The sequence below is a fragment of the Triturus cristatus genome, chromosome 11 (genome assembly GCF_964204655.1).
Source record: "Triturus cristatus chromosome 11, aTriCri1.1, whole genome shotgun sequence".
Taxonomy (NCBI): domain Eukaryota; kingdom Metazoa; phylum Chordata; class Amphibia; order Caudata; family Salamandridae; genus Triturus; species Triturus cristatus.
This window is the reverse complement of record NC_140594.1, coordinates 151,822,228-151,847,059: the sequence shown is the minus strand read 5'-3', so window position 1 is coordinate 151,847,059 and position 24,832 is coordinate 151,822,228. Positions and strand designations below refer to the sequence as shown.

The window sequence follows — 24,832 nt, the reverse complement described above, 5'->3', positions numbered from 1 at the left end:
TCTGCAAAGCGATTCCTTCATGTTGTCTTCTTTCACGAACAGAGAGTCACGGACCCAAGCTTGGTGGCTGAAACTGTTTATTCAACAAGCCGTATGACGCGTTTCGCGCATACAAAGTGCCCTTGATCACATGCGGAAATATATAAATAAATATATATATATATATATACACATAATCAAGCATTAGTTAAACACATTTTTGCACCGCAACAATTGGAGTCCGTGCCCGCTTTTTTCAAAGTTTATGCAATTTGTTTTGGATTGCTTCGCAATATATATATGTGTGTGTGTGTGTGTGTGTATATATATTTCCAACCTGCTTCACAAGAAGAATGGAGCGCACTCACGGACAAATTTTCACAGTGTCAGAAGCGTGACCAAGGTCTTAGGAAGACCGAAACGCGTTGGTTGTTTGGTGGTAATTTGACTGTGTAATATTGGTTGGATTAAAGCTGTGAAACTTTGTCCAACAGTGCGCTCCGTTCTTCTTGTGAAGGAGATTGGAAAAAATATGATACGGCTTGGCTCTGCCGTGGAGTTTCGCACCGCAGTGATGCGCCGAGGAATCCAGCAAAATTGAGCCGAGAAGTGTATATATATGTCGAAAACCTCGCCACCAAAGTCCCAAAGATCCTCAGAGATAGATCGAAGACCAGGAACAGACGATAACAGACCACATAGTAGGTGCAGGTGAGATATTTATTGAAAGATCAGCATGTCTGTCATGACGCGTTTCAGCCTACTGGAGGCCTTGTTCACAATATAAATACAAAAATATACAGATCCTTTAAGCACTCTCTTGTAAAGAATACACTAAAGAAAAAACCAGTAAAGGAAACATGGTTAAGCAAGAAACAAGGTTTCTAAGTGCAAGGCATGTCGTTATGGAACCAATACTGATCAGTACAGATTGGGTTTGTCTAACGAAATGCGAAAAATTAAAGGCAGATTTAACTGCAAAACGGATTTTGCTGTCTACGTTCTACAGTGCCCGTGTGGCCTGAGGTACGTGGGCAGCACAATCCTGGAAGTTCATAAACGTGTTTTGCAACATTTAAGGGCAATCAAAAATGGTGACTGCACTTACCCAGTGGCTCGCCATTTTGAAAGGTTCCACAACAAAGATGTGAAAGGATTTTCGTACTATGTGATTGATTTAGTGGTAAAAGATATTCGTGGTGGGAATCGAGAAAAAAAGCTGCGGAAATTAGAATCCCGCTACATTATTGAATTAAACACTAAACAACCAGAAGGCCTCAATGTGGAAGAAGATTTGTACATGCACTTATAGTAGATGTTGCTAATTTCTGAAGTAGTCTGCCCAAAAAGTTGCGATGTAAAAATGATAATGTTTTTAGTTTTACTCTTTTAATCACTTATAAATTTACTGTACAGACATAGTAGCTGGAAGGTATATCCATACAACAGATACAGTATGTATGCCCAAAGTGGCAGAAACAATGCATGGGCATTATTGAGAGATGCCCAAAGTTAAATAGTCCACATGGGCTTGAATGAGAAGATTTATCTATAAATTATGCCCACTAGGGCGTTAGCATGTGAAGAACGAAAAAGTCAAAATGTGAATTTTTGCATTGAATCTGACCATAGAAATTTGAAAATAGTTTGCGATTTTCTGTTAATTGTTTGAAAATCAAAAACAATCTGCCAAATAAATTGTTTGAAGTCAAGATAATCTTAAAAGGCATGCATTTGCAAAGAAGATTAATTCTGCATACAAATTACAAATACGAGTAAATGGTAGATGTGTATGAAAAACCAGAAAGAACTACAATTCTGTTTTCACTATTAATTATGTTGTAGTTTTCATGTGACACGTAACATTCATGCATCATTTGTTTAAAATGGCTGCTCCCATTACTTCAATTATCGGTGAGCAAGGCTGCTGGACAGCTGAAATGCGTTCGATGGGGCCGAAAATAAAGTAATTTTGGACTGGCTACACAAGGCGTCGTTATCCTTTTCTTTGAGAGGATTATTGGTAAATGTTATGGGACCTGCTCCTGTGAGGTCCAAAGAGGCAACGCGACTCTTGAGGGAAAGGCAGCGGTATATGCACAGGAGAAAGCGTGGAAGGAGATATATATATATAAATGGAGAGCGAGAGAGACACGCTCCTGGCTCACCACATCAGAAGACACAGATACAGCAGGTACGGACCACAACGTGTAAATTAAACAATGCAGTGCATTATTTTCAGAAATCAATTCCCATAGCATCCAGTCAGTTCATGGCTAGTGCCCAGCATGCCGTGTTTCGACCATGTTGCCATGGTCTTGATCACATGACGCGCTGGTGAAATTGAACAGTTTAAGTAGTGACACATGCTAGATTGGTTGAACAAAACTACACCTGTAGCAATAAACATAGGCAAAAGACTTCACATGATATTCAATCATTACATTGTATCTAATAAATACAATGATTTATATAAAACCAAATTTGATATGAAGTGAGATTTTAAAAAGACCAACTTGTAGAGTCATACAAAGTGTATTAAAATCAAACCATTGTGGTAATTGATTTTGCCAAATCCTAAAAGTCATAGACAATGTAATGGACAGGATTAATAAATAAAACCTCACGATAGAAAAATGTAAAAGTGCATATGCTCAAATGTTCCACGCTACCCAAAGTGCTATAGTTAAAGTGCTAGTGCATGAATATGTGCAACAAACAAAAAATCTAATTAAAACCTAAACTAAAAGTAAATATATGTCTGCGAAGCCACAGATGAACCTTTCAAGTGCGTGGTAAAGTGCGAGTGCACTATAAACACATCGAGGTGTATGTGGGAAATAAACTCAGATATGGTACAGACTTAACCAAAGACAAGGACTGGGAGAAAAAAAGTGTATAGAAGTAAAAACAATCTAACACTCATCTGAATGAAACCTCACCATCTTTTAACTGCAAGTGCTGGTTTGGTCAAAGATGTTCTCTAGGCATGTAGCCACCATTAAAAGCTAAACAGACCGAAAGGTAATCCAGAAACCTGACATAGGGCATAGCTATAAAACGTTATGAAGGTCTTCCCCTGTATTTAACCCTTTGGGCATCTTGGTGTCTAGTTGCAAGATGTAATAAGACTCAAGTTGTCTAAGTTATTTTTCCCTATTACCTCCACGGATGCATTTAGCGACAGCCCCTATTACAAAATACTTCAAATCATTAAGATTGCTTTGATAGACGAGTTTTAGGTGTCGAGCAGCAGGGTAATTGGGATCAGAATTCACCACCGCGCACAGTTGTGGGAGTATTCTATTAAACATTTGGAACTTGGTGCTCCCCACTTATTTGTGCTTACAAGTGCACTCCAATACATAAACTGCGTAGTCAGTATGGCATGTATAATGTCCCGGAATTTTGATTGGTTTGTTGCCAAAAGCAGTGTTGTATTAAATAGTATTGAAACCGAATTTACACGCACGATAGGAGCTGCACTTAAAGAATTCAGTCTTAGTAGACAACCAAGTAGTGGAGGAGCTGACTTCTGGACTGCTCTTTACTAGTGCATCCCTCATAGAGGGAGCACGCCTGAAAGTCAGTGAGGATAAATTTGGTAAGATCTGAGACAACGTTATATCAGTCAAGACTATCGGACAATGGGTATAGATGATTTTCCTGATCTGTTTTTCCTGTCTGCTGAATGTTGTAATTAACCTAATTTCATCAGGTGTGGCAATTGCGTTGGTTGGAACAATCGGCAATGAGGCACTTACATCAGAATAGCCCTGGAGGCAAAATTCTCTCATGTGACTGTTAGCTTTACTCAAAGCTGTTTTCAAATCCTTGTTATTGTAACCACATGCAATAAAGCGTTGGAATGCTTCATTTTGGCATTTTTCTAAGTCTCTTTCAGAACTACAGATCCGGTGGATTCTTAGAAACTCCTCATAGGGAATGCTTCTGATCAAATGACTGGGATCGGAACTTTTGGCATGCAGAATAGTATTTCCCGCCATGCTTTTCCTGTGGAGCTTGGTCTGCACTGTGCCTCCCTAAATATACACATGAACATCCATAAATTCTACACTTAGATTATTTATGTGTGCAGTAAACTTCAAGTCGAGTGTGTTGGTGTTGATGGAATTAACAAACATATTGGCAGATTCCAAAGATCCCCTCCAAACCACACCCACGTCATCCATGAATCTCCACCAGTGTTGGACATGGGCATCATACCCAATTTTATGTTGTTTTTTGAGACATGCTCCTCCCAACAGCCCACATGTAAGCAGGTGTAGCTGGGGGAGAAGCATGCCTCCATAGCCACTGCTCTGAGTTGTTGATCAACCTCCTTGTTAAAGAGGAAATAATTGTTCCTTGAACAAGTCTCAATCATGCTCAAGATCATTAGGTTATGTTCATACAAATAAATATTGCGCTGACCCAAGAGGTGCTTAACTGCCTCGATGCCATCATTATGGTGGATACTCGTGTATAATGAGGTTATGTCCATAACAATAAACAGACAATCATTGTCCCATACGATAGATTGAAGTTTTGTGAGAAAATGCCCAGTGTCTTTGATGAACGACGGAAGACCCAAAATGTGTTCCTGTAAAAAGAAATCAACATATTTTGACATGGGCTCCAATAAACTCTTTTGGGTTTTGGGCCGAAATCGTGAGTCTCCCTGGAATAGGTATAGTGTTTTATGCACCTTGGGGATAAAGTACAACACAGGCGTGATGGGATATTCATTTTTCAAAAAATGTCATTCATTCTTGCTCAAAAGTCCCATACGTTCCACTGGGCCAGGTCTATGAAGGTTGTTTCTTTGATTTGTCTTAGATCCTGAATGGATGTTTTTTTGTAGCAGGCTGTGTCATTGAGGTGACGCAGGGCTTCCTTCATGTATTGATCCCTTGGTCACAATACTATATTGCCAGCTTCATTGATGATTAAATTATTGTTGTCCCTCAGCTTGCGCATCAGATTTGAGTATTGCACTTCATGATGTCATTTGCTATAGTTTCTGCGATTGACTGCTCTGTTGAGTTTTTTTAGACCATCGATGACACAGTCACTAAAAACGTCAATCGCATCTTTTGGCATAACCGGGACAAACGTAGAGGCCGGGTGGAAAGGACTGGTGATGGAACTTCTGTAATTAATCTTAGTTTCCATTAAATCTTCCTGTATGGAAGTAGTACTCTCATCCTTATCAGTGGCCAGCAAATTTAGAAGCCTCAGTGTGCTGAGTCACTTGTAAATTAGAAGCCGCCCTGCATTCTTATGTTATACTTTTATTGGTCTCAACTGAGTTCTTAAGTTTATAAAATTTGAGGAGTTTTAATTTGCGTATGAATTTAAATACATTTTCCCTGGACTGATTATATTTGAAGTTACTTTCTGGGCAGTATGTTAAGCTGTGAGATAGTAGTTGTACTTCAACTGTAGTTAAGATGATGTCAGAAAGATTGATGACTATATTGTCAATGGCGGTTATTGGTGCAACCATTTCTTGGCTCGTTCTCCTCTGCCCCTGTTGTTGCTTGCGTAGCTTCCGCCTTTCCCTCCTGCGCTGATTTCTCCTTCACCCTGTTTGTTCTGAGGGTTCCGAGGCCGCAGGGTTTGGTGCCGGTCCTGTAGCAAAAAATTCAACTCTTCAGCTGGTGTGAAGTTAGTCGCTACAGCCGGCTGTGCACGCGGGCCAGGTTCGTTATTGTCACCTGACTCACTACTGCTGAGTGCTGAACTTGCCTCCGAGCTCGAAAAATTTGGGCCAATTCCTGATTGAGAAGGTATTTGGACCACAGGCGTTTAGGGGCAAATGCTTGTCGTTTGACAGTATCGAACTTCTTCGAGAAGGTGAACACCCTTCCCGTTTCATAATCTTTCTTATCTCTCGCGAATTTGAAAATCACAATGAAAACCTATATGGCTCAATAAAAACATTCTTAAATTCAACAAAAGTAAAACTGAATGCCTGTGTTGTTTCCCAGAGCAATTACAGTAGCAACCTCCAAGTGATTTCTGGCCTTGGACCATGGGCACAGACCTGAAACCAGTTCAATCCGTCCGGAACCTAGGAGTTCAGATCGACGAAACACTTTCAGTAGAGACTCATGTTAATAAAACTGTGGCTAGTTGCCATGGACTTTTGAGAAATTTAAGAAAAACCGTCCCCCTTCTACCACAATTCGCTAGGAAGCTGGTAGTGCAATGTACAGTGCTAAGCAGACTGGATCAGTGCAATCCTCTTTTGATAGGAGCTCCAGAATACGTTTTAAAAGGCGCTATAAGATACGAGCACTGGCTGCCAAATTAGCGTTAAATAACACTGGATTCGATTCGGGTTCTGGCACTCTGTCTGAAATACCTCCATTGGCTACTGGTTAGGGAAACATGTATTTTTAAGGCCATTTGCATAAGCACAAAGCCCTAAACGAAATTGGAGCTAGGACTCTACAAAAGAAATTCCGCTATTATAAACCCCGTGGTCCATAAGATCGTACTCAGCAGGCCTGCTCTGTGTGCCTGGCTTTAAAAATACAAGGCTTGATAGGAGACCCTGTCACCTGAAGGCAGAACAAATCTGGAATAAACTACCAACTACCCTGTGAACAAACACAAACTACTGAGCTTTAGGCGGAACTTGAAGACAAGGCTCTTCCTTAATTCGATAGCGCCAAGATGCCTGCTGGGTGAACGCTGCGCTCTACAAATGTTTAAATACATTTTTTAAAATATATATATATATATCGGATAAACGGTGCACTGCAGAAACTGCACACTTACCTGAACAGACACACAAAAAGGAAAACAATATGTTGGTTCAACTCAAAATCCCAGTATTTTATCATAAAGTAACATATGGAAACTATAATTTGCCAAAATGAACTTGAAATTGGTGGAGCTTAGATCGGGGATACATATAGAGACCCCAAAAGCAGAAGAGAGGGGCGTGCACAATCACTTTCTCAGCATAGTGCTCAGAAGCCGGCAGCAAAAAGAAAAACTAGGTTATCTGGCGTCCGACAATGGGCAAACATTCATTTGTAAAGCTAGTAGGACTGGCTTGCATTTTGAGTCCTGAATAAAGCATACAAAAAGCTGCTCAGTGGTAAAACAAAGCATAAAAGTGGTTGCTTTCAGTATACAGTGTATCTATGAAATAAAGAATTTAATGTGTGATGATTGAGTGTACTTTTGAGATGTACAATAGTCCTTCATGCATTGCAATGTAAGCTCTCCATTGAGAGCAGCCACCAAATAGTTAATAGCATGAGGTGAGAGAGAAAAAACTATTCTAAGCGGAGCTAAAGTCCACTGTGTGTGTTTCAAAGAATTGGTATCAGTAGGTACGAAGACACCAATTCTGTCGGAGGCCACAGTACTATGGTGTGACTATCCAAAATGATGAGTGAATTTCACTGCCGGAAGACCAAAGCTGGGATAGAGAAAGTACTCAAGAGGAAAGGGATACAGGGTGACATAGGATTGGGTGGGCAGATTGTTACAAGCTTGTCAATAAAAAAACAGGCATTGGCAAAGCCATTAGGTCTTGCCTTTCGCTCATATTGGCTTTGCCCAATGCTTTTTAACGTTGCTGTGCAGCATCAACAAAAAGCAAAATGCCTTTTTGATGGAAGACACAACTTTTCTGTTGTGGGAAAGCACATTTCTTGAATCTTAGTGGCATAGCAGCTAACGGGCCTCCAAAAAGATAAAAACCGTGAGGGGTGGGGGAGCAAAGAATGAGAGGGCAGCGGAAACAAGAGGGCATGGGCTTGGGGGGGAGGAAGTTTAGAGCAAGCTTTAGGACATGGGGGAGATTAACAAAAATGTTAAAAAGAAAAGCTGGGGAAGGGAGAAGCAAGAAACACAGAGTGCATGGGGTAGGACGGCAGGCATTAAATAGAACAAGCATTGGCATAGCCAATAGGTCACTCTTTTTGGATCTTATAAGTGTTTAGCCATGCAACAGTTGCATAACTAAATACTTATAAGGTCCCAAAAGCGAGACCTCTTGGCTATGCCAGTGCTTGTTTCTGTTTATTACTGCTCTGTAGTAATGGCAGTGCACGGGTGCCACCATTACTAAATAGAAGTAATAAACAGGAGGAAAAAAAACGGGCTCACGGAGAACATCAAAGCGGCTGCGAAAGTGAAAGTGATCGCGATCAAACATCAAAGCGACCGCGAAAGTGAGGCGCGCGCACCCGCGCACATGCACTGTAGCTCTAGGCTACAGTAGTAGCACTTTTTTGAGCCCTCACAAAAAGTCTCGCCAGACCAGCGCATGCGCTGGGTCAGGTGAGACCTAAAAACAGCACACAAGGGAGAGAGGAAGTGCAGCGAGGTGGGAGTAATGCAATGTGCGGGGTATGTGTTTGGCGGGAAGAAGCTGCACACGAGGGGCAGAGTTGGAAAACACGTACCTTCTTATGGAGTGCTAAAAGACAGAAAAAATGTGACCAGCGGAAAGATACAAGTCAGACTATGAAATGAAAGATGCCCAAGAGGAGGGACAAACACAAGAAGAGGAAGGAAAGCCATCAGACAAAAAGCAAGCACATAAGAGTGACGGTAAAGCCAACCATTCGTACTCAAAGGGCGGGCTCTAAACCCACTTTAAGGTTTAGTTATGGTCTACAAGAGGCCTTCGCAAACATGCAGCTAAAAGCGGTCTGATAGTCAATGACTAAAAAATACAGTAGAAAAACCGTTTCACCGACTAGAATGTCGACGACACAATTCGGACTATTAAAATACAGCAACATCAGGTAAAGTGACGTCAATCCAGCCTTGTCCTTAAAAACACCTATTTGAGTGCTGAATTTAGCGCTCTTTAGAATGATTCTTAATCTGCGAAAAAATTTATATGTAAAATGTTGCTGCCTAATCAGACACAAGAGTGTCAGATTACTTTAAACAAGAGCGTGGTTTAAAGAATTACATTTGCAGGACACCGAAAATATTTTCTTACAAAATTACAATTTATGTGGAGCACTCACCTCAATAATGCTTAGTCTTTCCACACTGGCGCTCACAGCATAATCGGCTGAAGTTTCATGATATAAATCATCTGGAAAAAATGTGAATATTTAAGATCAGATTGCATACATTACAGAAAAGTAAAACATATCTACATTGTTAATGTTATGAAAATGTCACTATCGCGCACAGCTCCAGGCAGTGCTAGGCGGACCTATTAGACGCTGCAAGCAACCACCTGGCCCCCCACCCCCCCATTAAGAACATGGAGGTGATATTGCAGAGTGTATCAAGGCTCGGCAAAGCTAATAGGTCTGGTTTTAATGGAATGTAGTATGGTAAAGTGAAGCATTTAAAGTAAATATCATAGGAATGGATCTGTATTTGTGTGGAAGTAAAGAACTGTAGAATAATATTGGTGTAGGTTAAAACGTCAAGTAAAAGTTGCACTGCCAAGCCAGACCTAAATATCCACGTAGTGACTGCTCTCCTCCCATCTATACTATCAACGATCTAGTTTTCTAAGACACTTTAATAACTTTATATTGTGGTGTGTGTGCCCCTGAGAGTTCAACCTCAGGCATCTGAATTAATGAACAAAATGATCAAACCTGTGTGGAGGGCAAGCACTTTTTTGTGGAAGCCCACAACTTCTGTCCAATCAAAACAAGTACTCCTGCCTCCCAACATATAGGCGGAGCTAAAGCCCCTCTGTAGTGATGCTCACATAATTGTCTGGTAACAGCTGCGCTGTCAATCCAGACCATACACAATGACTGGTAATTGGGCAACCAGACAATTTTCTCGCTGTGCAGTATTGCAAACATTTCTGTATACTGCAGGAAGTTGTGATGTAATAGTGCACATCTCCTGTTTGTTTGCAAAAATGCCTCCGCCTCCCTTTTATTGCCAGATGACACATGCAAAAATGACCGGAGGAAACAATGTTTCTAAAAGATATTCCCTAATCTGCGATCAACCAGAGGAAATGGTTGCTCCTAATGTTCATACCAGCAGAGCCTTTTCCGCAATATGTACCTGGACGTCCTAAATTGGGGCCCAGAGAGCTAGTCAATGGGATCACATTGCAGCCCTGGAAATGAGTTTTTATTTGCTAGCTTCACTGCTGGGGACACAATGTCCCCTCCCCCAGCTGCAAACCTCCATGCAGTGGTTCTGGCACTTGGTTTAACAAACACCATGGCACCTCAGCATGAAAAACAGGAATCTTACACTTCTGATAGACACTCGTCAAAAGCGTGTCTTTCTGAATAATGGTGCACAGTGAGCTGCAGTGCATAGGGTATTGTCATGGCTGCAGCCAGCAGGAGCCATCCCCTGAGAATCTGCTGTGCTTGTGAGAAGAAGCTGCTGTTTCAACATAAAGAATAAAACACAATTACACACAACAACCTTTCAACGTTGGTATCTGAGATATTTTTCACTGGTCAATACATAGACAGAAGCGTGAAGTCAACTCCATGCAGTGCCTGTCAAGAAGCACAGGTAGTGACCATTGTGCGTGACAGCAGCCAAGACGGATGGGTGAAAAGGAGCACACTGCTCCACAGTGGAAACACAATATACACAACAAGTTTCAGTATTATGTACATGTGCTGATTGCATCCTTCAGCATTTTCACTAGAAATACTTTACATAAAGTACATGAACATAATTTAACAAAATGTCTTATTTTCTCCCTGATTGTAGCGAAAATGATAAATTAGTATGACAATGCAGAACATGGTAATCAGCACATGTAAGTCCAAGACAGTCTCCATCAGGCTGTGGTCCTCACCAAGGCATCACCCAATGGGCCCGATTCACAAAGGTAAACTGAGACAGAAGTCTAACTTTATGACTTTCGGTATTCACAAAGGGCATTTACGTGTAAAAAAGTTAGACTTTTGTTTCAGTTAAACGTAAGTTTTGGTCTTAAGTTTAACTTTTTGGTCTCAGTTAAACTTGCAACCAAAACTTACGTTTAACTGAGACAAAAGTCTAACGTTACTACTCATAAATGCCCTTTGTGAATAGCGAAAGCCGTAAAGTTAGACTTTCGTCTCTGATTACCTTTGTTTATAGTGGTGGGGTGACGGACTCAGAGTGGTGCAGACTCAGGACGAGGAGGGAAGTGATTCCTCTGTAGGATACAAGATCATTTGGTAATTTGGTTGGTAAAACAGTGTAGATGGCATTACAAAGGTCCAAACTACATGTAGCCACTGTGAGGACCTGTGTGATACGGCGGGGAATGAATTACATAGGGCAAAATGACTTTGTGTAAGAATATGTGGTGGGACATGCTTTTCCTCCAATGAGAGAGGAATGTCTAGCTAGAATCAAAGGTTTATGATTGTTTCAGAGGGCAGAGGTGAAGTTCAGTAGGTCAGCCAATGGAGCAGGAGGTTGGATATAGTTTGGCCCAGGACCTTGATTTTAGGACCGGACAGACTAAGGCAGAGCATGATTTGACTCAGACAGTCTTGGATACTCGCTACACAGGGTCCAATGCTTAGCAAGTTACCGAAACCTACTTGTAGCTTTAGTTGGAGAAGGGTGTCACATGGGTACGAATGAAACCCAATGTCATGAGATTTGATTATTTGAGCCATGTTTATGTTAATTAAGTTGTTGTGCAGATGGGAATAGTTTTGGCAAAGAAAGTACCAAGCTTGATCAGGCAAGTCTGGTTTGTCAGGAAGGAGGCGATTCAATTGAGAGCTGTTCCTCTGATTCAGGCATGAGTATCTTAGCAGTTAAGGAGCACCTTGTGGTCACTGTGTCAAAAGCTGCAGAGACATGGTGCACTGGGTTGGCCTTGTCCATGGTCGCCAGCAATTCTTCCCTGATATCAGTTAAGACAGTTTCTGTCTCTAGCCTGTGGCAAAACTGAACATTTCTAATGTTAGGAGTCTCAAGTGGAGTTTCCTGGTGAAAATCAACTCAGCGTTGGCCAAGGAAGGAAAATCCCACATTGGCCAAAGGAGTCCAAACTAGAGTTCTTGAAAATCACTGCGGGAAAAGATGACAGAGGCCTTGTGGAAGTTGAAAGTTTATTTAGCAACCTACATAAAAGAAGAGTGAATCGGAAAAAATGACCAAAAATCCTCTAGTTTTTGATTGATCTCTCAATTCTTATCACCAAAACATCACAGGTACAAGATTCTGATTCCATAGAGAATGATTGCTCTCAAACTGGAACACGACCGAAAACAAGACACACAGGGCGCAACACATCTATTTTTTCATAAGCAAGACACATATACCACAACCAAGAACAAGGTAAAAGAAAAAACAGGCACATGTAACACACCAAACAGAATGACAGTATAAACTCTAAACTAATGAAAAGGACTTCAAAACTAGAAAAATGCCCCATGTGGATCTGCGCTACTGTTGTTTTACTGGGAACTACTTGTTCTGCTTTTACTACAGCAATCTCTGCAACTTTAAAATAACAATTCACTGCCTTTGCCACTTTAAAGATCACCAAACATACTGTCTTGACTAATCTTACCAACGTTATTGTGGTTTCACCAGTTTCCTAGATATAGAAACACTCAACACGGAGACACGTTCTGTGGAAATTTAGTTCGTAACTGAACATTATCTGCGCCATCTTGTCTCTCCCCAGCGCAACACACAGGAATACGCACGGCAGCCATTTTAGGCACCCTGGTCTCTCTCCCTGCTCATTGCCGATCGCCAGCGCGTCCCCCTGGCGCTGCGAGCATTCCCCCGCGCGCCGGCCACCCCCGCTCTCTCATACACGGGCCATAAACCCTCTCCTTCTGCGCGACCCTGCCATGAAATCGCACCCCGTGCCTGACCAACACCTCCTTTTCATCCCATACATGGTCATACATCCTTTATGATAACCCCCTTCCTCCGCGCCCGATTGTCCGAACCGATCCCAGGCCATTACCTAGCCCTGCGGATGCAGTTTTATTGCCCCTACTGTAAAGGAAACACCCCACATCAAAGGGATTACAGTAGATCAAGGTCCCCCCCCCACCCCCTGAGACCCGACCGGTCGCACACACCCCCGGGAATTGGCGGAATGTCCAGCTGTGTGATAGCCATCTCCCACTGTGGGTGGGGTGGGGACTTCCACTGTAGATATGTGTGGGAACGAGCTTGAAGTGGGGATTCTGAGGATGTTCTTTCATGTATCAAAGCGATCTCAAGAATGTGCCATGTATGATAAACCTGCAATAAAGTCATAAACCTGTGTATAAGAGGCCAGGCCTCAGAGATGCAGTTAGAGCACCTCGTGACGATACCTCGCTGTCTGATCTGATGTGTTCTCCTCCGGAGAGAATAAAACTTTGTTTCCTGCCTTCCAGTCTCCGGCGCCTGCCCGATAGACCCTCGTCTGGCAGCCGATCATCCGAACTTCACTGGTTCCGAGCAGACCTCTCTCGAGTGATCTATGGTCCTGACTGGGAACCATCAGGAGTGCCGCGGCAAATACGGAGAGTAGAGGACGATCGGGCGCTGGAGGCGGAAGACGAGAAACTGTCCATGCGGTCCGGGTAAGGTCGTGAAACACGACAAATTGCGAAACGATTGATTGATTGATTGAAAATACTAGTATTGCTTATTGATTGTTCTCTTTGAGATATTCGCTGTCTACAAACGGGGAGGAGTAGAAATACTCTCTCTTCCTTTGCAGATAGTGAAGGGTAGGTAACGCAGACTTTTGTCCCCATTGTAACCCGTCGTGCCTATTTTCATCTCCCCACTGATTGATTGTCCGAACATTGATTGTTTTGAAGAATAGTGCTCTTTGAGATATTCTCTGTTTGCAAATAACGTAGAATAGAAATATTCTGTCTAGTCTTTGCAAATAGTGATGGGTAGGTAACGCAGACTTTTGTCCCCATTGTAACCCGTCGTGCCTATTTTCATCTCCCCACTGATTGATTGTCCGAACACTGGTTGTTCGATATTGGTTCTTTGGAGGTATTCTCTGCTTACAAATAACGAGGAATAGAGATATTCTATCTAGTCTTTGCAAGCAGTGAAAAGATAGGTAGTGCTGACTTTTGTCCCCGTTGTAACCCGTCATGCCTATCTTCTCCCCACTGATTGGTAGTTGGTTCTGCCCGGACCGCTTATTAGAGGTGAACCATCCGGCTCCACTGGAAGGCACCCCTAATAAGGACATGTTCACTAAATATGGACTAGTCGCTATAGCTTATAGCAAACTATGGCATAATTATACAAAGAAGGACTCTGAAAACCAGTAGACCACTGATGGGATCCTTTTTCTTTTAAGAAACACTAGGAAATAGCCCTTTGCGAAAAATATGAAACTAGGGGAAGGAGCCAAACTCACGGTCAAGATGGCCACGAGGTAGCTCAGCTCCATCACTCTCGCTGCCTAAACATATCTGCCCTACCACCCACCCCGCCCAGTAAACACGACAAAATCCTGCACAACCGGAAGCCTGCTGATACCCACCATCGACGTCACCGAACTGGGCTAGATCACGCACAATTGGGCTATGTCATTTTTCCGATTACGCAGTAACATCCTTGTGCTCGTTACCAGATTGCAAATATGTACAACACTCCAGCAAAGTAGTATAGTTATAACATTTTAATAACTTATAGGTATAACAACACGCCAACAAGGTAAACACATTAAAACACGTTTTTAAACAACTATTTACATGACAGTCCTCGCCCCTCCTTCTTCGAAATAGCAACATTGACCTGCTTTGGGCGGTCCTTTTAGTCGGCTTTGGGCTATAAAAGCCATGCAAAATCCATCGACATCAGTGGCGGACGATTGTGCGAATAGGCCAGAGGCTACACGCAGCGCCGAGGCCCTGGCAGCGCCAAGGTGGAGTCCACCACGTTGTACTGGTCTTCCCATTCTCTGCTTCGACCGGCAGCGAAGGGTGCCCTGGCAGGGGGGAAGCGACGCGGACGGGCCTCCCCCGCCTCCCCAGGTGGAGGCTCGCCAGCAGAGAAGGCACCCCTGTCGTTTCACTCGCCGGCCAGCTGAGTTGCACCCTGCCGTTTCACTCGCCGGCCAGCTGAGTTGCACCCTGCCGTTTCATTCGCCGGCCAGCTGAGTTGCACCCAGCCGTTTCACTCGCCGTCCAGATGAGTAGGCGCCCCTGCACTCACCGGCCAGCTGCAGCAAGACAGCCATTCACGTCTTGCCTGCCGGACAGCCACCCAGGCGCGGGTTCCTTTCTGCACCAAGATTGCCATTAGCGTTTGACTCGAGAGGTGGGTCCCCGCAGCAGAGTGATCGGGGGACCCACCCCGGTGGCTGTAACGAAGAGCTGCTGCTGCTGCCTCTGGACTCTGGCGGTCGGTTCTTCGGATCCAGGCCTGGCCCACCGAAAGACGGCCCTGGACTCGGAAGCTTGTCTGCTCGGGCGTGGGCCCCACCCTTGAAAAACACCCTCTCAACTTTGCAGATTCTGCGGGAGTCATTGACATTCGAATCCCGTGGACTTCCGGTGGGGGCAACCTCCGCTATTGCTCGATCATTCCACATTAACTTGTCTTTGCCCCGGGCGGCAGCCATCTTACGTCCCTTTGGTGCCCTGAGAGAGACTGATTCAAGGCGTCGGCAGCGAGACCCGCCTGCTGTCCCGCCCTGAGAATGGACCATGGCATTGCTGCGAGACCGTGGTGACGCCATGCTGACGCAAGCTTCTGTTTGAATTATCAAGAGACACTGTAGCCTAGCCGCCCGGATCAGTTCCGGGGGAACCTCAACATGACCCGGTAGGACCAAAAACTGTGCTTCCCCACCCCCGAACCACGATTCATGCTGTCTGTTCTTTCCGTTGGCTCTAACGAAAGTTCTCGAACTGCCGAAAGGGATTCTGGTCTGGCAGCTAGTTAGCGGAAGGACTTAGACTGTACGCTGGACCCGCCCGACCTCGCCCCAAAATGGCGCCGATGTAGGAAGGGCCTACAACTCCCCATAGCGTTTCAGTTATTTGACATTCATGTTAACAGGATATGAACGCGATGTTTTCACACATGATGGGCGGAGGGACGGGGAGGGTACTGATCGAGCATACAAACAACCTTATTAATGCTGGCATTTCCATTTTTATTGTCATTTTTAATTTTTTTTCATGTTAAGGTAGAGTTGCTCATGATACCCAACGCCTCGCACACCGTGGCCGGCCTGTAACGGTTGTAGGCCCGTATTTGTATACTGACATTGTTTTAAATAAAAGGCTCTTCGAAGGAATTACGGAATTGGCGTCATAACTGATCATCTAGGTTGGTAGAGGTTTTTAATGATTGTTACTCCCAAGCAATAGAAGGCAGATAATGCAGACCCTTTTTCTTTTTGCCTGAATTTTGAATTAATGAAATTTGTACCCATCACGCCTATCTTTTTTCAGACTTGTTAGAAAATGGTTTACTATAGCTTAAGGTATCTGCCGAATGCAAGGTACGGTACCTTACCTTATAATATGCGACCAATTGAGAAACAAATGCACGACAAGGGAACCCGAATTTAGGAGGCGAATAAAATGGAGCGTCTTGTATAGTCGAAGGGAAGGATATAGTAGGTCTGTGGTATTACCCGCCCCAGCAACTAGCCTGGTACGTGGTAAGTAGAACTTTTTCGTGTCTACGCGCGCTAACGTACTTTGAATACTGCACCCCCCCCCCCCCCTCTTTTCCCTCTCTATAGGTCACAACGAAGTTCCGACTGAAGAATGGAGTGGACATGGACCGCACCGTGCTCAATATAGGGAAAAACATAGACAAACGTTGTGGGATAGTGCGCGAAGTGCAGACCACCATTGGGAACGTGAAAAACTGTATGGTATGACTGTGCGTGTGTGCTACGATTATACGGTATGAATGTGTATGCATTTCATATGCTTGGGTCGCTTGAAGAGAACGTCATCGTATGATTGAAGTGCTTGTCTATCGATCAAAGGGAGGGGAGTAAAAGGTCCGACACCCCCCCCAAAAATAAATTACAAAAATACTGAAAATACGCAGCGTGCATAGGAAAGAGGACAGGAAAGGAGAGGTCCCCATACTCAACGTAGCCCTGTGTCTCCGTCTTAAGTTTCTGCGCTTGATGTATGTACTGTCACGCCCTATCCGGTATTTGTGTGTACGTGATCACCGAATTTATGTCTTTCCCCCGCTTGTGTTTTCTTACATAGAACTGACCCATGCTACTCCATGTTGTGTGTGCACCAAGTAGCCTATTATCGTACACATGTCTCTGTCTCTCTCTCGTTTTGTGTCGTACGTATGCCAAATAGCCTACTTGATGTGCACGTCTCTCTCTCTCTCTCTCTCTCTCTCTCTCTTACTCTCTCTCCCTCCCTCGCTGAAGGCTCTCTTGCCCTCTTTCTTTTTGAATAAATTAACAACACTATACCTCCTCAGTATGTGTATAAGTGGCCTCAAACACGGCGGTGTTCGAACAAATTGACAGAAACAAAAACGACCGTACTTTACCACGTTACTACCTCTCCTTTCTGCAAAATGTTGAATTTAATTGGCTGAGAAAGAAAGGACAGGTAAGACGCCTGATGTCTCCCAATCTGGCCCTCATCACGGGGACTATATGTCAGTGGTTTTCGTTTTTAGAGCTTTAACGACACCATCTCCACCGCCCAGAATTGCCCCCGCCCAATTGTTCCGAACTAGAATGTCCAAGCACCCCGTCCTCCCAGAATCACCCCAGCTCTGTACTAGCCGTCCCAGAGTATTCCGAACAAAACAGCTGATGACTTTATTTTCTAAAGGTACATCGCCTAAGCTGATGAGGGTTACCTATTGTCTCCAGTAAGAAAAATGTTTAGCTTGTGTCCCTCCCCGAAATAGATACCTGTGAATCCATGACAGTAGTACCTCGCACTTTTTTCATAAACTTAGCAGTCCTCTGAGGAAAATGGGTATTAACAGAACTTGTTTTAAGAAGAACGAGTCTCTACCGGAGAAGCCGGTTCGAATTTTTGATAGACCAGAAAGTTGACAGATGTCAGGCTTCCTGCAACGATTATAGGGCACAGGAATCAACACCTAGCAGGCCAGACGATGGACAGGAACACCCACAGAAACCTGCACCACAGCAATGATTAATAAATTAGTAACACACACCAACATAAGAGTTAATAGACATCAATCATACAGCGACCGATAAAAGCATTTCCCCAACTACTCGGTGATTGGGAGAGAGGATGAAGTGTGTAAATGTCTTCCCTGCCAACTCTCTAAGATTTTGTTTCTTGTACTCATTCAAAGATAATCTGCGGCCATCGGAAGAGAGGGGTCGGATGTGACGCACAGCCTGGCTGCGGACCATGGAACATCTATGGCATCGACCAAGGGGGGAGCAACAAAGCAAAAAGGGCGTGAGACGAGGCACCATTATCAGCATGATAAGCGATAGAACGAAGGGCTATCTCGAGGCCCCCTGCTCGCTGACCAGCGTGCCTGAAGTCCCAACCCGTCGGGCCCGATTGATGGGCCCAGTGCTGAAAGATTCTGCTCTCCTTGGTCCGCTTTTTGATCCGATCCCACTCCACCCCCTCTTCCCTCGGCATCCCAAAGCACGCCACACCCCTTCTCTCTCTCCCTCTTTTATATGGATTTTGAATTTGACTTAACTACAGAAGAACAAAATGCGGGTACCCCGTCTCAAGGTACCTATGATAAAATGTGTTAGGGAACAGGACTGTGATCCGAGAACAACGAATGGTCACACCCTGCTACGTGAAAACTTGGATTTGAGCTGGACCTTAGCTCCACCGCCGGTGCTCAACAGTGCCAATAAAAGAAGAAGAACAATAAGAGCTTACCAGTGATGGCTCGTTATAATAGGACACTGGAAAGAAGAACTCCCTTCCCTGACTGTAACTCATGTTAAGTTGAATTCCTCTCCCAACCGCTTTTATATTGACTATCTTCCAATCGAGTTTTCGTGATATTGCATCAGTCACTTCCAACTGTACACTGATAAGTTAAGAAACTCTAACTTTGTATAATGACATTTGTATAACGCCAGCCGTGCACATGACTATGCTGACTATTTTTGATCCACACGAAGTCTGGGCCTTAAGTAATATACGAAATATCCCTTGTTTTGCCAGAAACATTTTTACTTTACGGTATCATGTTTGTGCTCAAGCAAGCTTCCCTCCTCCTATCTCTGGGTCTGACATGTGGCGCAGCTGATGTAATTTTGTATGCACTGCCTCCTCGCCTATCCCATCAACTACATGTAATTATGTACAAATGTGTCAGGTTATTCCCGTCCACCCTAAAACTCGGAACTTTGAAGCGGAACATATGAAAGCTTTATACAAGGTAGAAGCTCGCGGCATTATGGGGATAGATCCGAACTATACAAGCTGGCGAGATATGTTAAAAGGGAGGACTGTGGAAATTTAGTTCGTAACTGAACATTATCTGCGCCATCTTGTCTCTCCCCAGCGCAACACACAGGAATACGCACGGCAGCCATTTTAGGCACCCTGGTCTCTCTCCCTGCTCATTGCCGATCGCCAGCGCGTCCCCCTGGTGCTGCGAGCATTCCCCCGCGCGCCGGCCACCCCCGCTCTCTCATACACGGGCCATAAACCCTCTCCTTCTGCGCGACCCTGCCATGAAATCGCACCCCGTGCCTGACCAACACCTCCTTTTCATCCCATACATGGTCATACATCCTTTCTGATAACCCCCTTCCTCCGCGCCCGATTGTCCGAACCGATCCCAGGCCATCACCTAGCCCTGCGGATGCAGTTTTATTGCCCCTACTGTAAAGGAAACACCCCACATCAAAGGGATTACAGTAGATCAAGGTCCCCCCCCACCCCCTGAGATCCGACCGGTCGCACACACCCCCGGGAATTGGCGGAATGTCCAGCTGTGTGATAGCCATCTCCCACTGTGGGTGGGGTGGGGACTTCCACTGTAGATATGTGTGGGAACGAGCTTGAAGTGGGGATTCTGAGGATGTTCTTTCATGTATCAAAGCGATCTCAAGAATGTGCCATGTATGATAAACCTGCAATAAAGTCATAAACCTGTGTATAAGAGGCCAGGCCTCAGAGATGCAGTTAGAGCACCTCGTGACGATACCTCGCTGTCTGATCTGATGTGTTCTCCTCCGGAGAGAATAAAACTTTGTTTCCTGCCTTCCAGTCTCCGGCGCCTGCCTCTTTGTTGGTTTAGCATCGAATGGTACAAGAGGCGATTACCGCCGGGCAATACTTGAAAGGTTATCGACTGCAACTGCCGCTACCATTTAGCAGCATTCAATCACACGAGTCCGCACATACCAAACTCGGGCCTGCACACGCCACGCATCAGGAACTACCAGGACACATACATTCCCCCATGCATTCCTATGGGAGGGCAGGCCAACCTCAACACACGCACGCACTTTACCCTGGGACACAGCGGTAAAGTGCGCAGAAACCCACGATCATTTGGTAATTTGGTTGGTAAAACAGTGTAGATGGCATTACAAAGGTCCAAACTACATGTAGCCACTGTGAGGACCTGTGTGATACGGTGGGGAATGAATTACATAGGGCAAAATGACTTTGTGTAAGAATATGTGGTGGGACATGCTTTTCCTCCAATGAGAGAGGAATGTCTAGCTAGAATCAAAGGTTTATGATTGTTTCAGAGGGCAGAGGTGAAGTTCAGTAGGTCAGCCAATGGAGCAGGAGGTTGGATATAGTTTGGCCCAGGACCTTGATCTTAGGACCGGACAGACTAAGGCAGAGCATGATTTGACTCAGACAGTCTTGGATACTCGCTACACAGGGTCCAATGCTTAGCAAGTTACCGAAACCTACTTGTAGCTTTAGTTGGAGAAGGGTGTCACATGGGTACGAATGAAACCCAATGTCATGAGATTTGATTATTTGAGCCATGTTTATGTTAATTAAGTTGTTGTGCAGATGGGAATAGTTTTGGCAAAGAAAGTACCAAGCTTGATCAGGCAAGTCTGGTTTGTCAGGAAGGAGGCGATTCAATTGAGAGCTGTTCCTCTGATTCAGGCATGAGTATCTTAGCAGTTAAGGAGCACCTTGTGGTCACTGTGTCAAAAGCTGCAGAGACATGGTGCACTGGGTTGGCCTTGTCCATGGTCGCCAGCAATTCTTCCCTGATATCAGTTAAGACAGTTTCTGTCTCTAGCCTGTGGCAAAACTGAACATTTCTAATGTTAGGAGTCTCAAGTGGAGTTTCCTGGTGAAAATCAACTCAGCGTTGGCCAAGGAAGGAAAATCCCACATTGGCCAAAGGAGTCCAAACTAGAGTTCTTGAAAATCACTGCGGGAAAAGATGACAGAGGCCTTGTGGAAGTTGAAAGTTTATTTAGCAACCTACATAAAAGAAGAGTGAATCGGAAAAAGTGACCAAAAATCCTCTAGTTTTTGATTGATCTCTCTAAATTCTTATCACCAAAACATCACAGGTACAAGATTCTGATTCCATAGAGAATGATTGCTCTCAAACTGGAACACGACCGAAAACAAGACACACAGGGCGCAACACATCTATTTTTTCATAAGCAAGACACATATACCACAACCAAGAACAAGGTAAAAGAAAAAACAGGCACATGTAACACACCAAACAGAATGACAGTATAAACTCTAAACTAATGAAAAGGACTTCAAAACTAGAAAAATGCCCCATGTGGATCTGCACTACTGTTTTTTTACTGGGAACTACTTGTTCTGCTTTAACTACAGCAATCTCTGCAACTTTAAAATAACAATTCACTGCCTTTGCCACTTTCAAGATCACCAAACATACTGTCTTGACTAATCTTACCAACGTTATTGTGGTTTCACCAGTTTCCTAGATCAAGAAACACTCAACACGGAGACACGTTCCTCATAAAGTTTTCCAGTCCCTACTTTAGTTCTCCTTTCTTAAAACATTCCTATAATTGTATCCTACTTACATTATCTTCATTATGCTCCAATTCCCTGACACTGTGTATTGGCCTACCAATCGTTGTCCTTCGCTTTCTTGCTGTAACTCTCTTGAGAACTCCCCTTTCCTTACATCCTTCACAGCTACTCTTGGATGCTCTTCTGAAGTCACCTGCCTGGACTCACATTTGTCATTTCTTTGAGCCCCATCCAGCCTTCGACCGTGGTTACATCCTGTTCTTCTCATAATTCTCATCACCAAAACATCATACGTACAACATTCTGATACTACAGAGAATACTGGCTCTCTACATCAACAAAGACCCACAAAACTCAATTGTGTGATAATGTATGTATAATTGTAAGGTATAATTCCAGATAAAGGCACAGCTGTGGGAGACAAGAAGCAGCTTCTCAGCACACTCTAGGACATGAGAATGAATGGTCCATATTTTGTTGAGTGAGGAAGAAGGGCGCGTGGTTACTGGAAGGGGTGGAGAAGCAGAAGGTTGTGGGGACCTACCAGCTCACAGTAGATCCTAATAGTTGCTTAGAATAATATCCGCCTTATGTTCATTATACATATTGCACGTGGGTTAATGTTCTGAATGAGGCTTGTTTATAACCTCTATGGTGGATGCAGCCTGCAACCTTGACAGAAATGAGTGGAGACTTAAGTTTCTTATCCATCTGTATATCCAAATAGTAATACTTGCTAACATCTCCAAGAATGCATTAGGCTGTCAAACGAAAAGCTCAGGACTGGATACTGTGTCCTTATGACGTGGAAGGATCTAGCAACCCAAAAAAAACCAGGGAGACTTGCAGTGTTTTCCAATACTGCAAAAATGCATGAAGAGCATCATGGTTTGTCTCACCATGATTTCAATATTGAATGAATGAATGAAAAACACGTGTAAAGCGCACAGCTACCACAAGAGCGTCCTGGCGCTACGGCAAAAGGAAAAGAGACAACTACCACCTTAAAAGTTGAACAGATAAGATTTAGTTGCTTGCGGAAGATGGATTCGTCTGGGATACATCTGAGTTGAAGGAGGAGCTTATTCCAGGGCTTGGCCGCCAATACAGACCAGGCCGAACCACCAAGCGTCTTATGCTTGGTGTGTGGAATAACTAACTAGCCAGGCAGACTGTGAACGTAAAGTCCTAGGAGGACAATATTATTGTGGCCTGTTGGACAGGTATTTAGGTCTGGCTTTGGAAAAAGCTCGAGGAGCAAGGGTCAAGACTTTGAAAATAACCCTTTTCTTCACTGGTAGCCAATGCAATTGGTTACGGTAGTACGACACCAAAGCACGTGTGGGAAGCTTGAACAAAGGGCGAACTGCCGCATTCTACATGATTTGCAGCTGATGTATTAAGTAATTTTGGATCCCCAGATATAGAACATTGGCATAATCCAATCTGGAGAGTATGAGGGCACGGACTCCTGATTCCCGAGCTTCCCAAGGCATTCTGCATATCCAACAAGAGGCTTTTACAACTGCAGAACTCTGGGGTTCAGAAGAGAGGTGAACATCGAAGGGCACTCCTAAATTATTTTCCACTTCAATGGTGGGGGAAGGGGGACAGGTAGTGAGCAGCTGCTGGCCAGGCACCCCAACAACCGGGAAGGGGTTTAGGGCCAAAGAGCAGGAGATGTGTTTTGTCTGGATCACATTGCAGGCAGTTTGCTCAGAGCCACCCCATCACCACCACAATGCAGGCAGACATTTTGTCCTTGGCTTCAAGCAAATTGTTTTCATAGGTCAGCAAAAGCTGGGTGTAAAATGTCCCCTTCGCTGTGTGTTAAACTTACTCAACAGCCCACCTTACTTTTGTCATACAATGAGCAGTAACAATGGTCTTGAACAAAGCAAAATCAAAACGTATGTTTGGTGGTTCACAAAAAAAGGTCAAAGGATAATTTAGTAGACCAAAGAGTGTTGGTGGGAGAGGCAGACATCCCAAACATCATCTGGCAGAGACAGACATCCCAAACAGCATCTGGCAGAGGCAGACACCCAGAACATCATCTAAAAGAGACAGACACCCCAAACAGAATCTGGCAGAGGCAGACATCCCAAACATCATCTGGCAGAGACAGACACTCCAAAACACAATCTGGCAGAGGCAGGCACCTCAAACATCATCTGGAAGAGGTAAACACCCCAAACACCGTCTGGAAGAGGCAGACACTCCAAACAGCATCTGGCAGAGGCAGACACCCCGAACATCATCTAGAAGAGACAGACACCCCAAACAGCATCTGTAAAAGGCAGACACCCCAAACAGCATCTGGCAGAGGCAGACAGCCCAAACGCCATCTGGAAAAGACAGAAATCCAAACACCATCTGGGAAAGGCAGACACCCCAACACCCTTCTGGCAGAGGCAGACATTCCAAACACCATCTGGCAGAGGGAGACACCCCAAAAACAATCTGGAAGAAGCAGACCCCAAACACCAACTGGCAGAGACACATATCCCAAACACCATCCAGCTGAGACAAACATCCAAACACCATCTGATAGAGACACATATCCCAAACACCTTAAACACTATATGGGAGCGGCAGACATCCCAAACACCATCTAGAAGAAGAAGACACCCCAAACACCATCGGAAAGAGGCAGACAGCCCAAACAGCATCTGGAAGACACAGAGAGCCCAAACACCATCTGGCAGAGACAGACATCCCAAACACCATCTGGCAGACATAGACACCCCAAACACCGTTTGGTAGAGGCAGGCACCTCAAACACCATCTGACAGAGGCAGGCACCCCAAACGCCATCTGGAAGAGGCAGACACCCCAAACGTCATCTGGAAGAGGCAGACAACCCAAACACCATCTGGAAGAGGCAGATATCCAAACACCATCTGGGAGAGGCAGACACCCCAACTCCCTTATGGCAGTGGCAGACATTCCAAACACCATCTAGCAGA

At 44.4% G+C, this 24,832-nt stretch overlaps 1 protein-coding gene across 8 annotated transcripts in view; it reads right to left on the bottom strand.

The window, feature by feature from the left end:
* Window positions 1-24,832, bottom strand: part of PITPNM2 (phosphatidylinositol transfer protein membrane associated 2) — a 1,082,174-nt gene that overhangs the window by 341,729 nt on the left and 715,613 nt on the right. For all 8 annotated transcript variants that reach the window (XM_085633970.1, XM_085633975.1, XM_085633974.1 and 5 more), the window contains one exon: window positions 8,988-9,058. In XM_085633970.1, coding sequence (XP_085490096.1) covers window positions 8,988-9,058 — 71 coding nt within the window. The remainder of the gene's footprint in view (window positions 1-8,987; window positions 9,059-24,832) is intronic.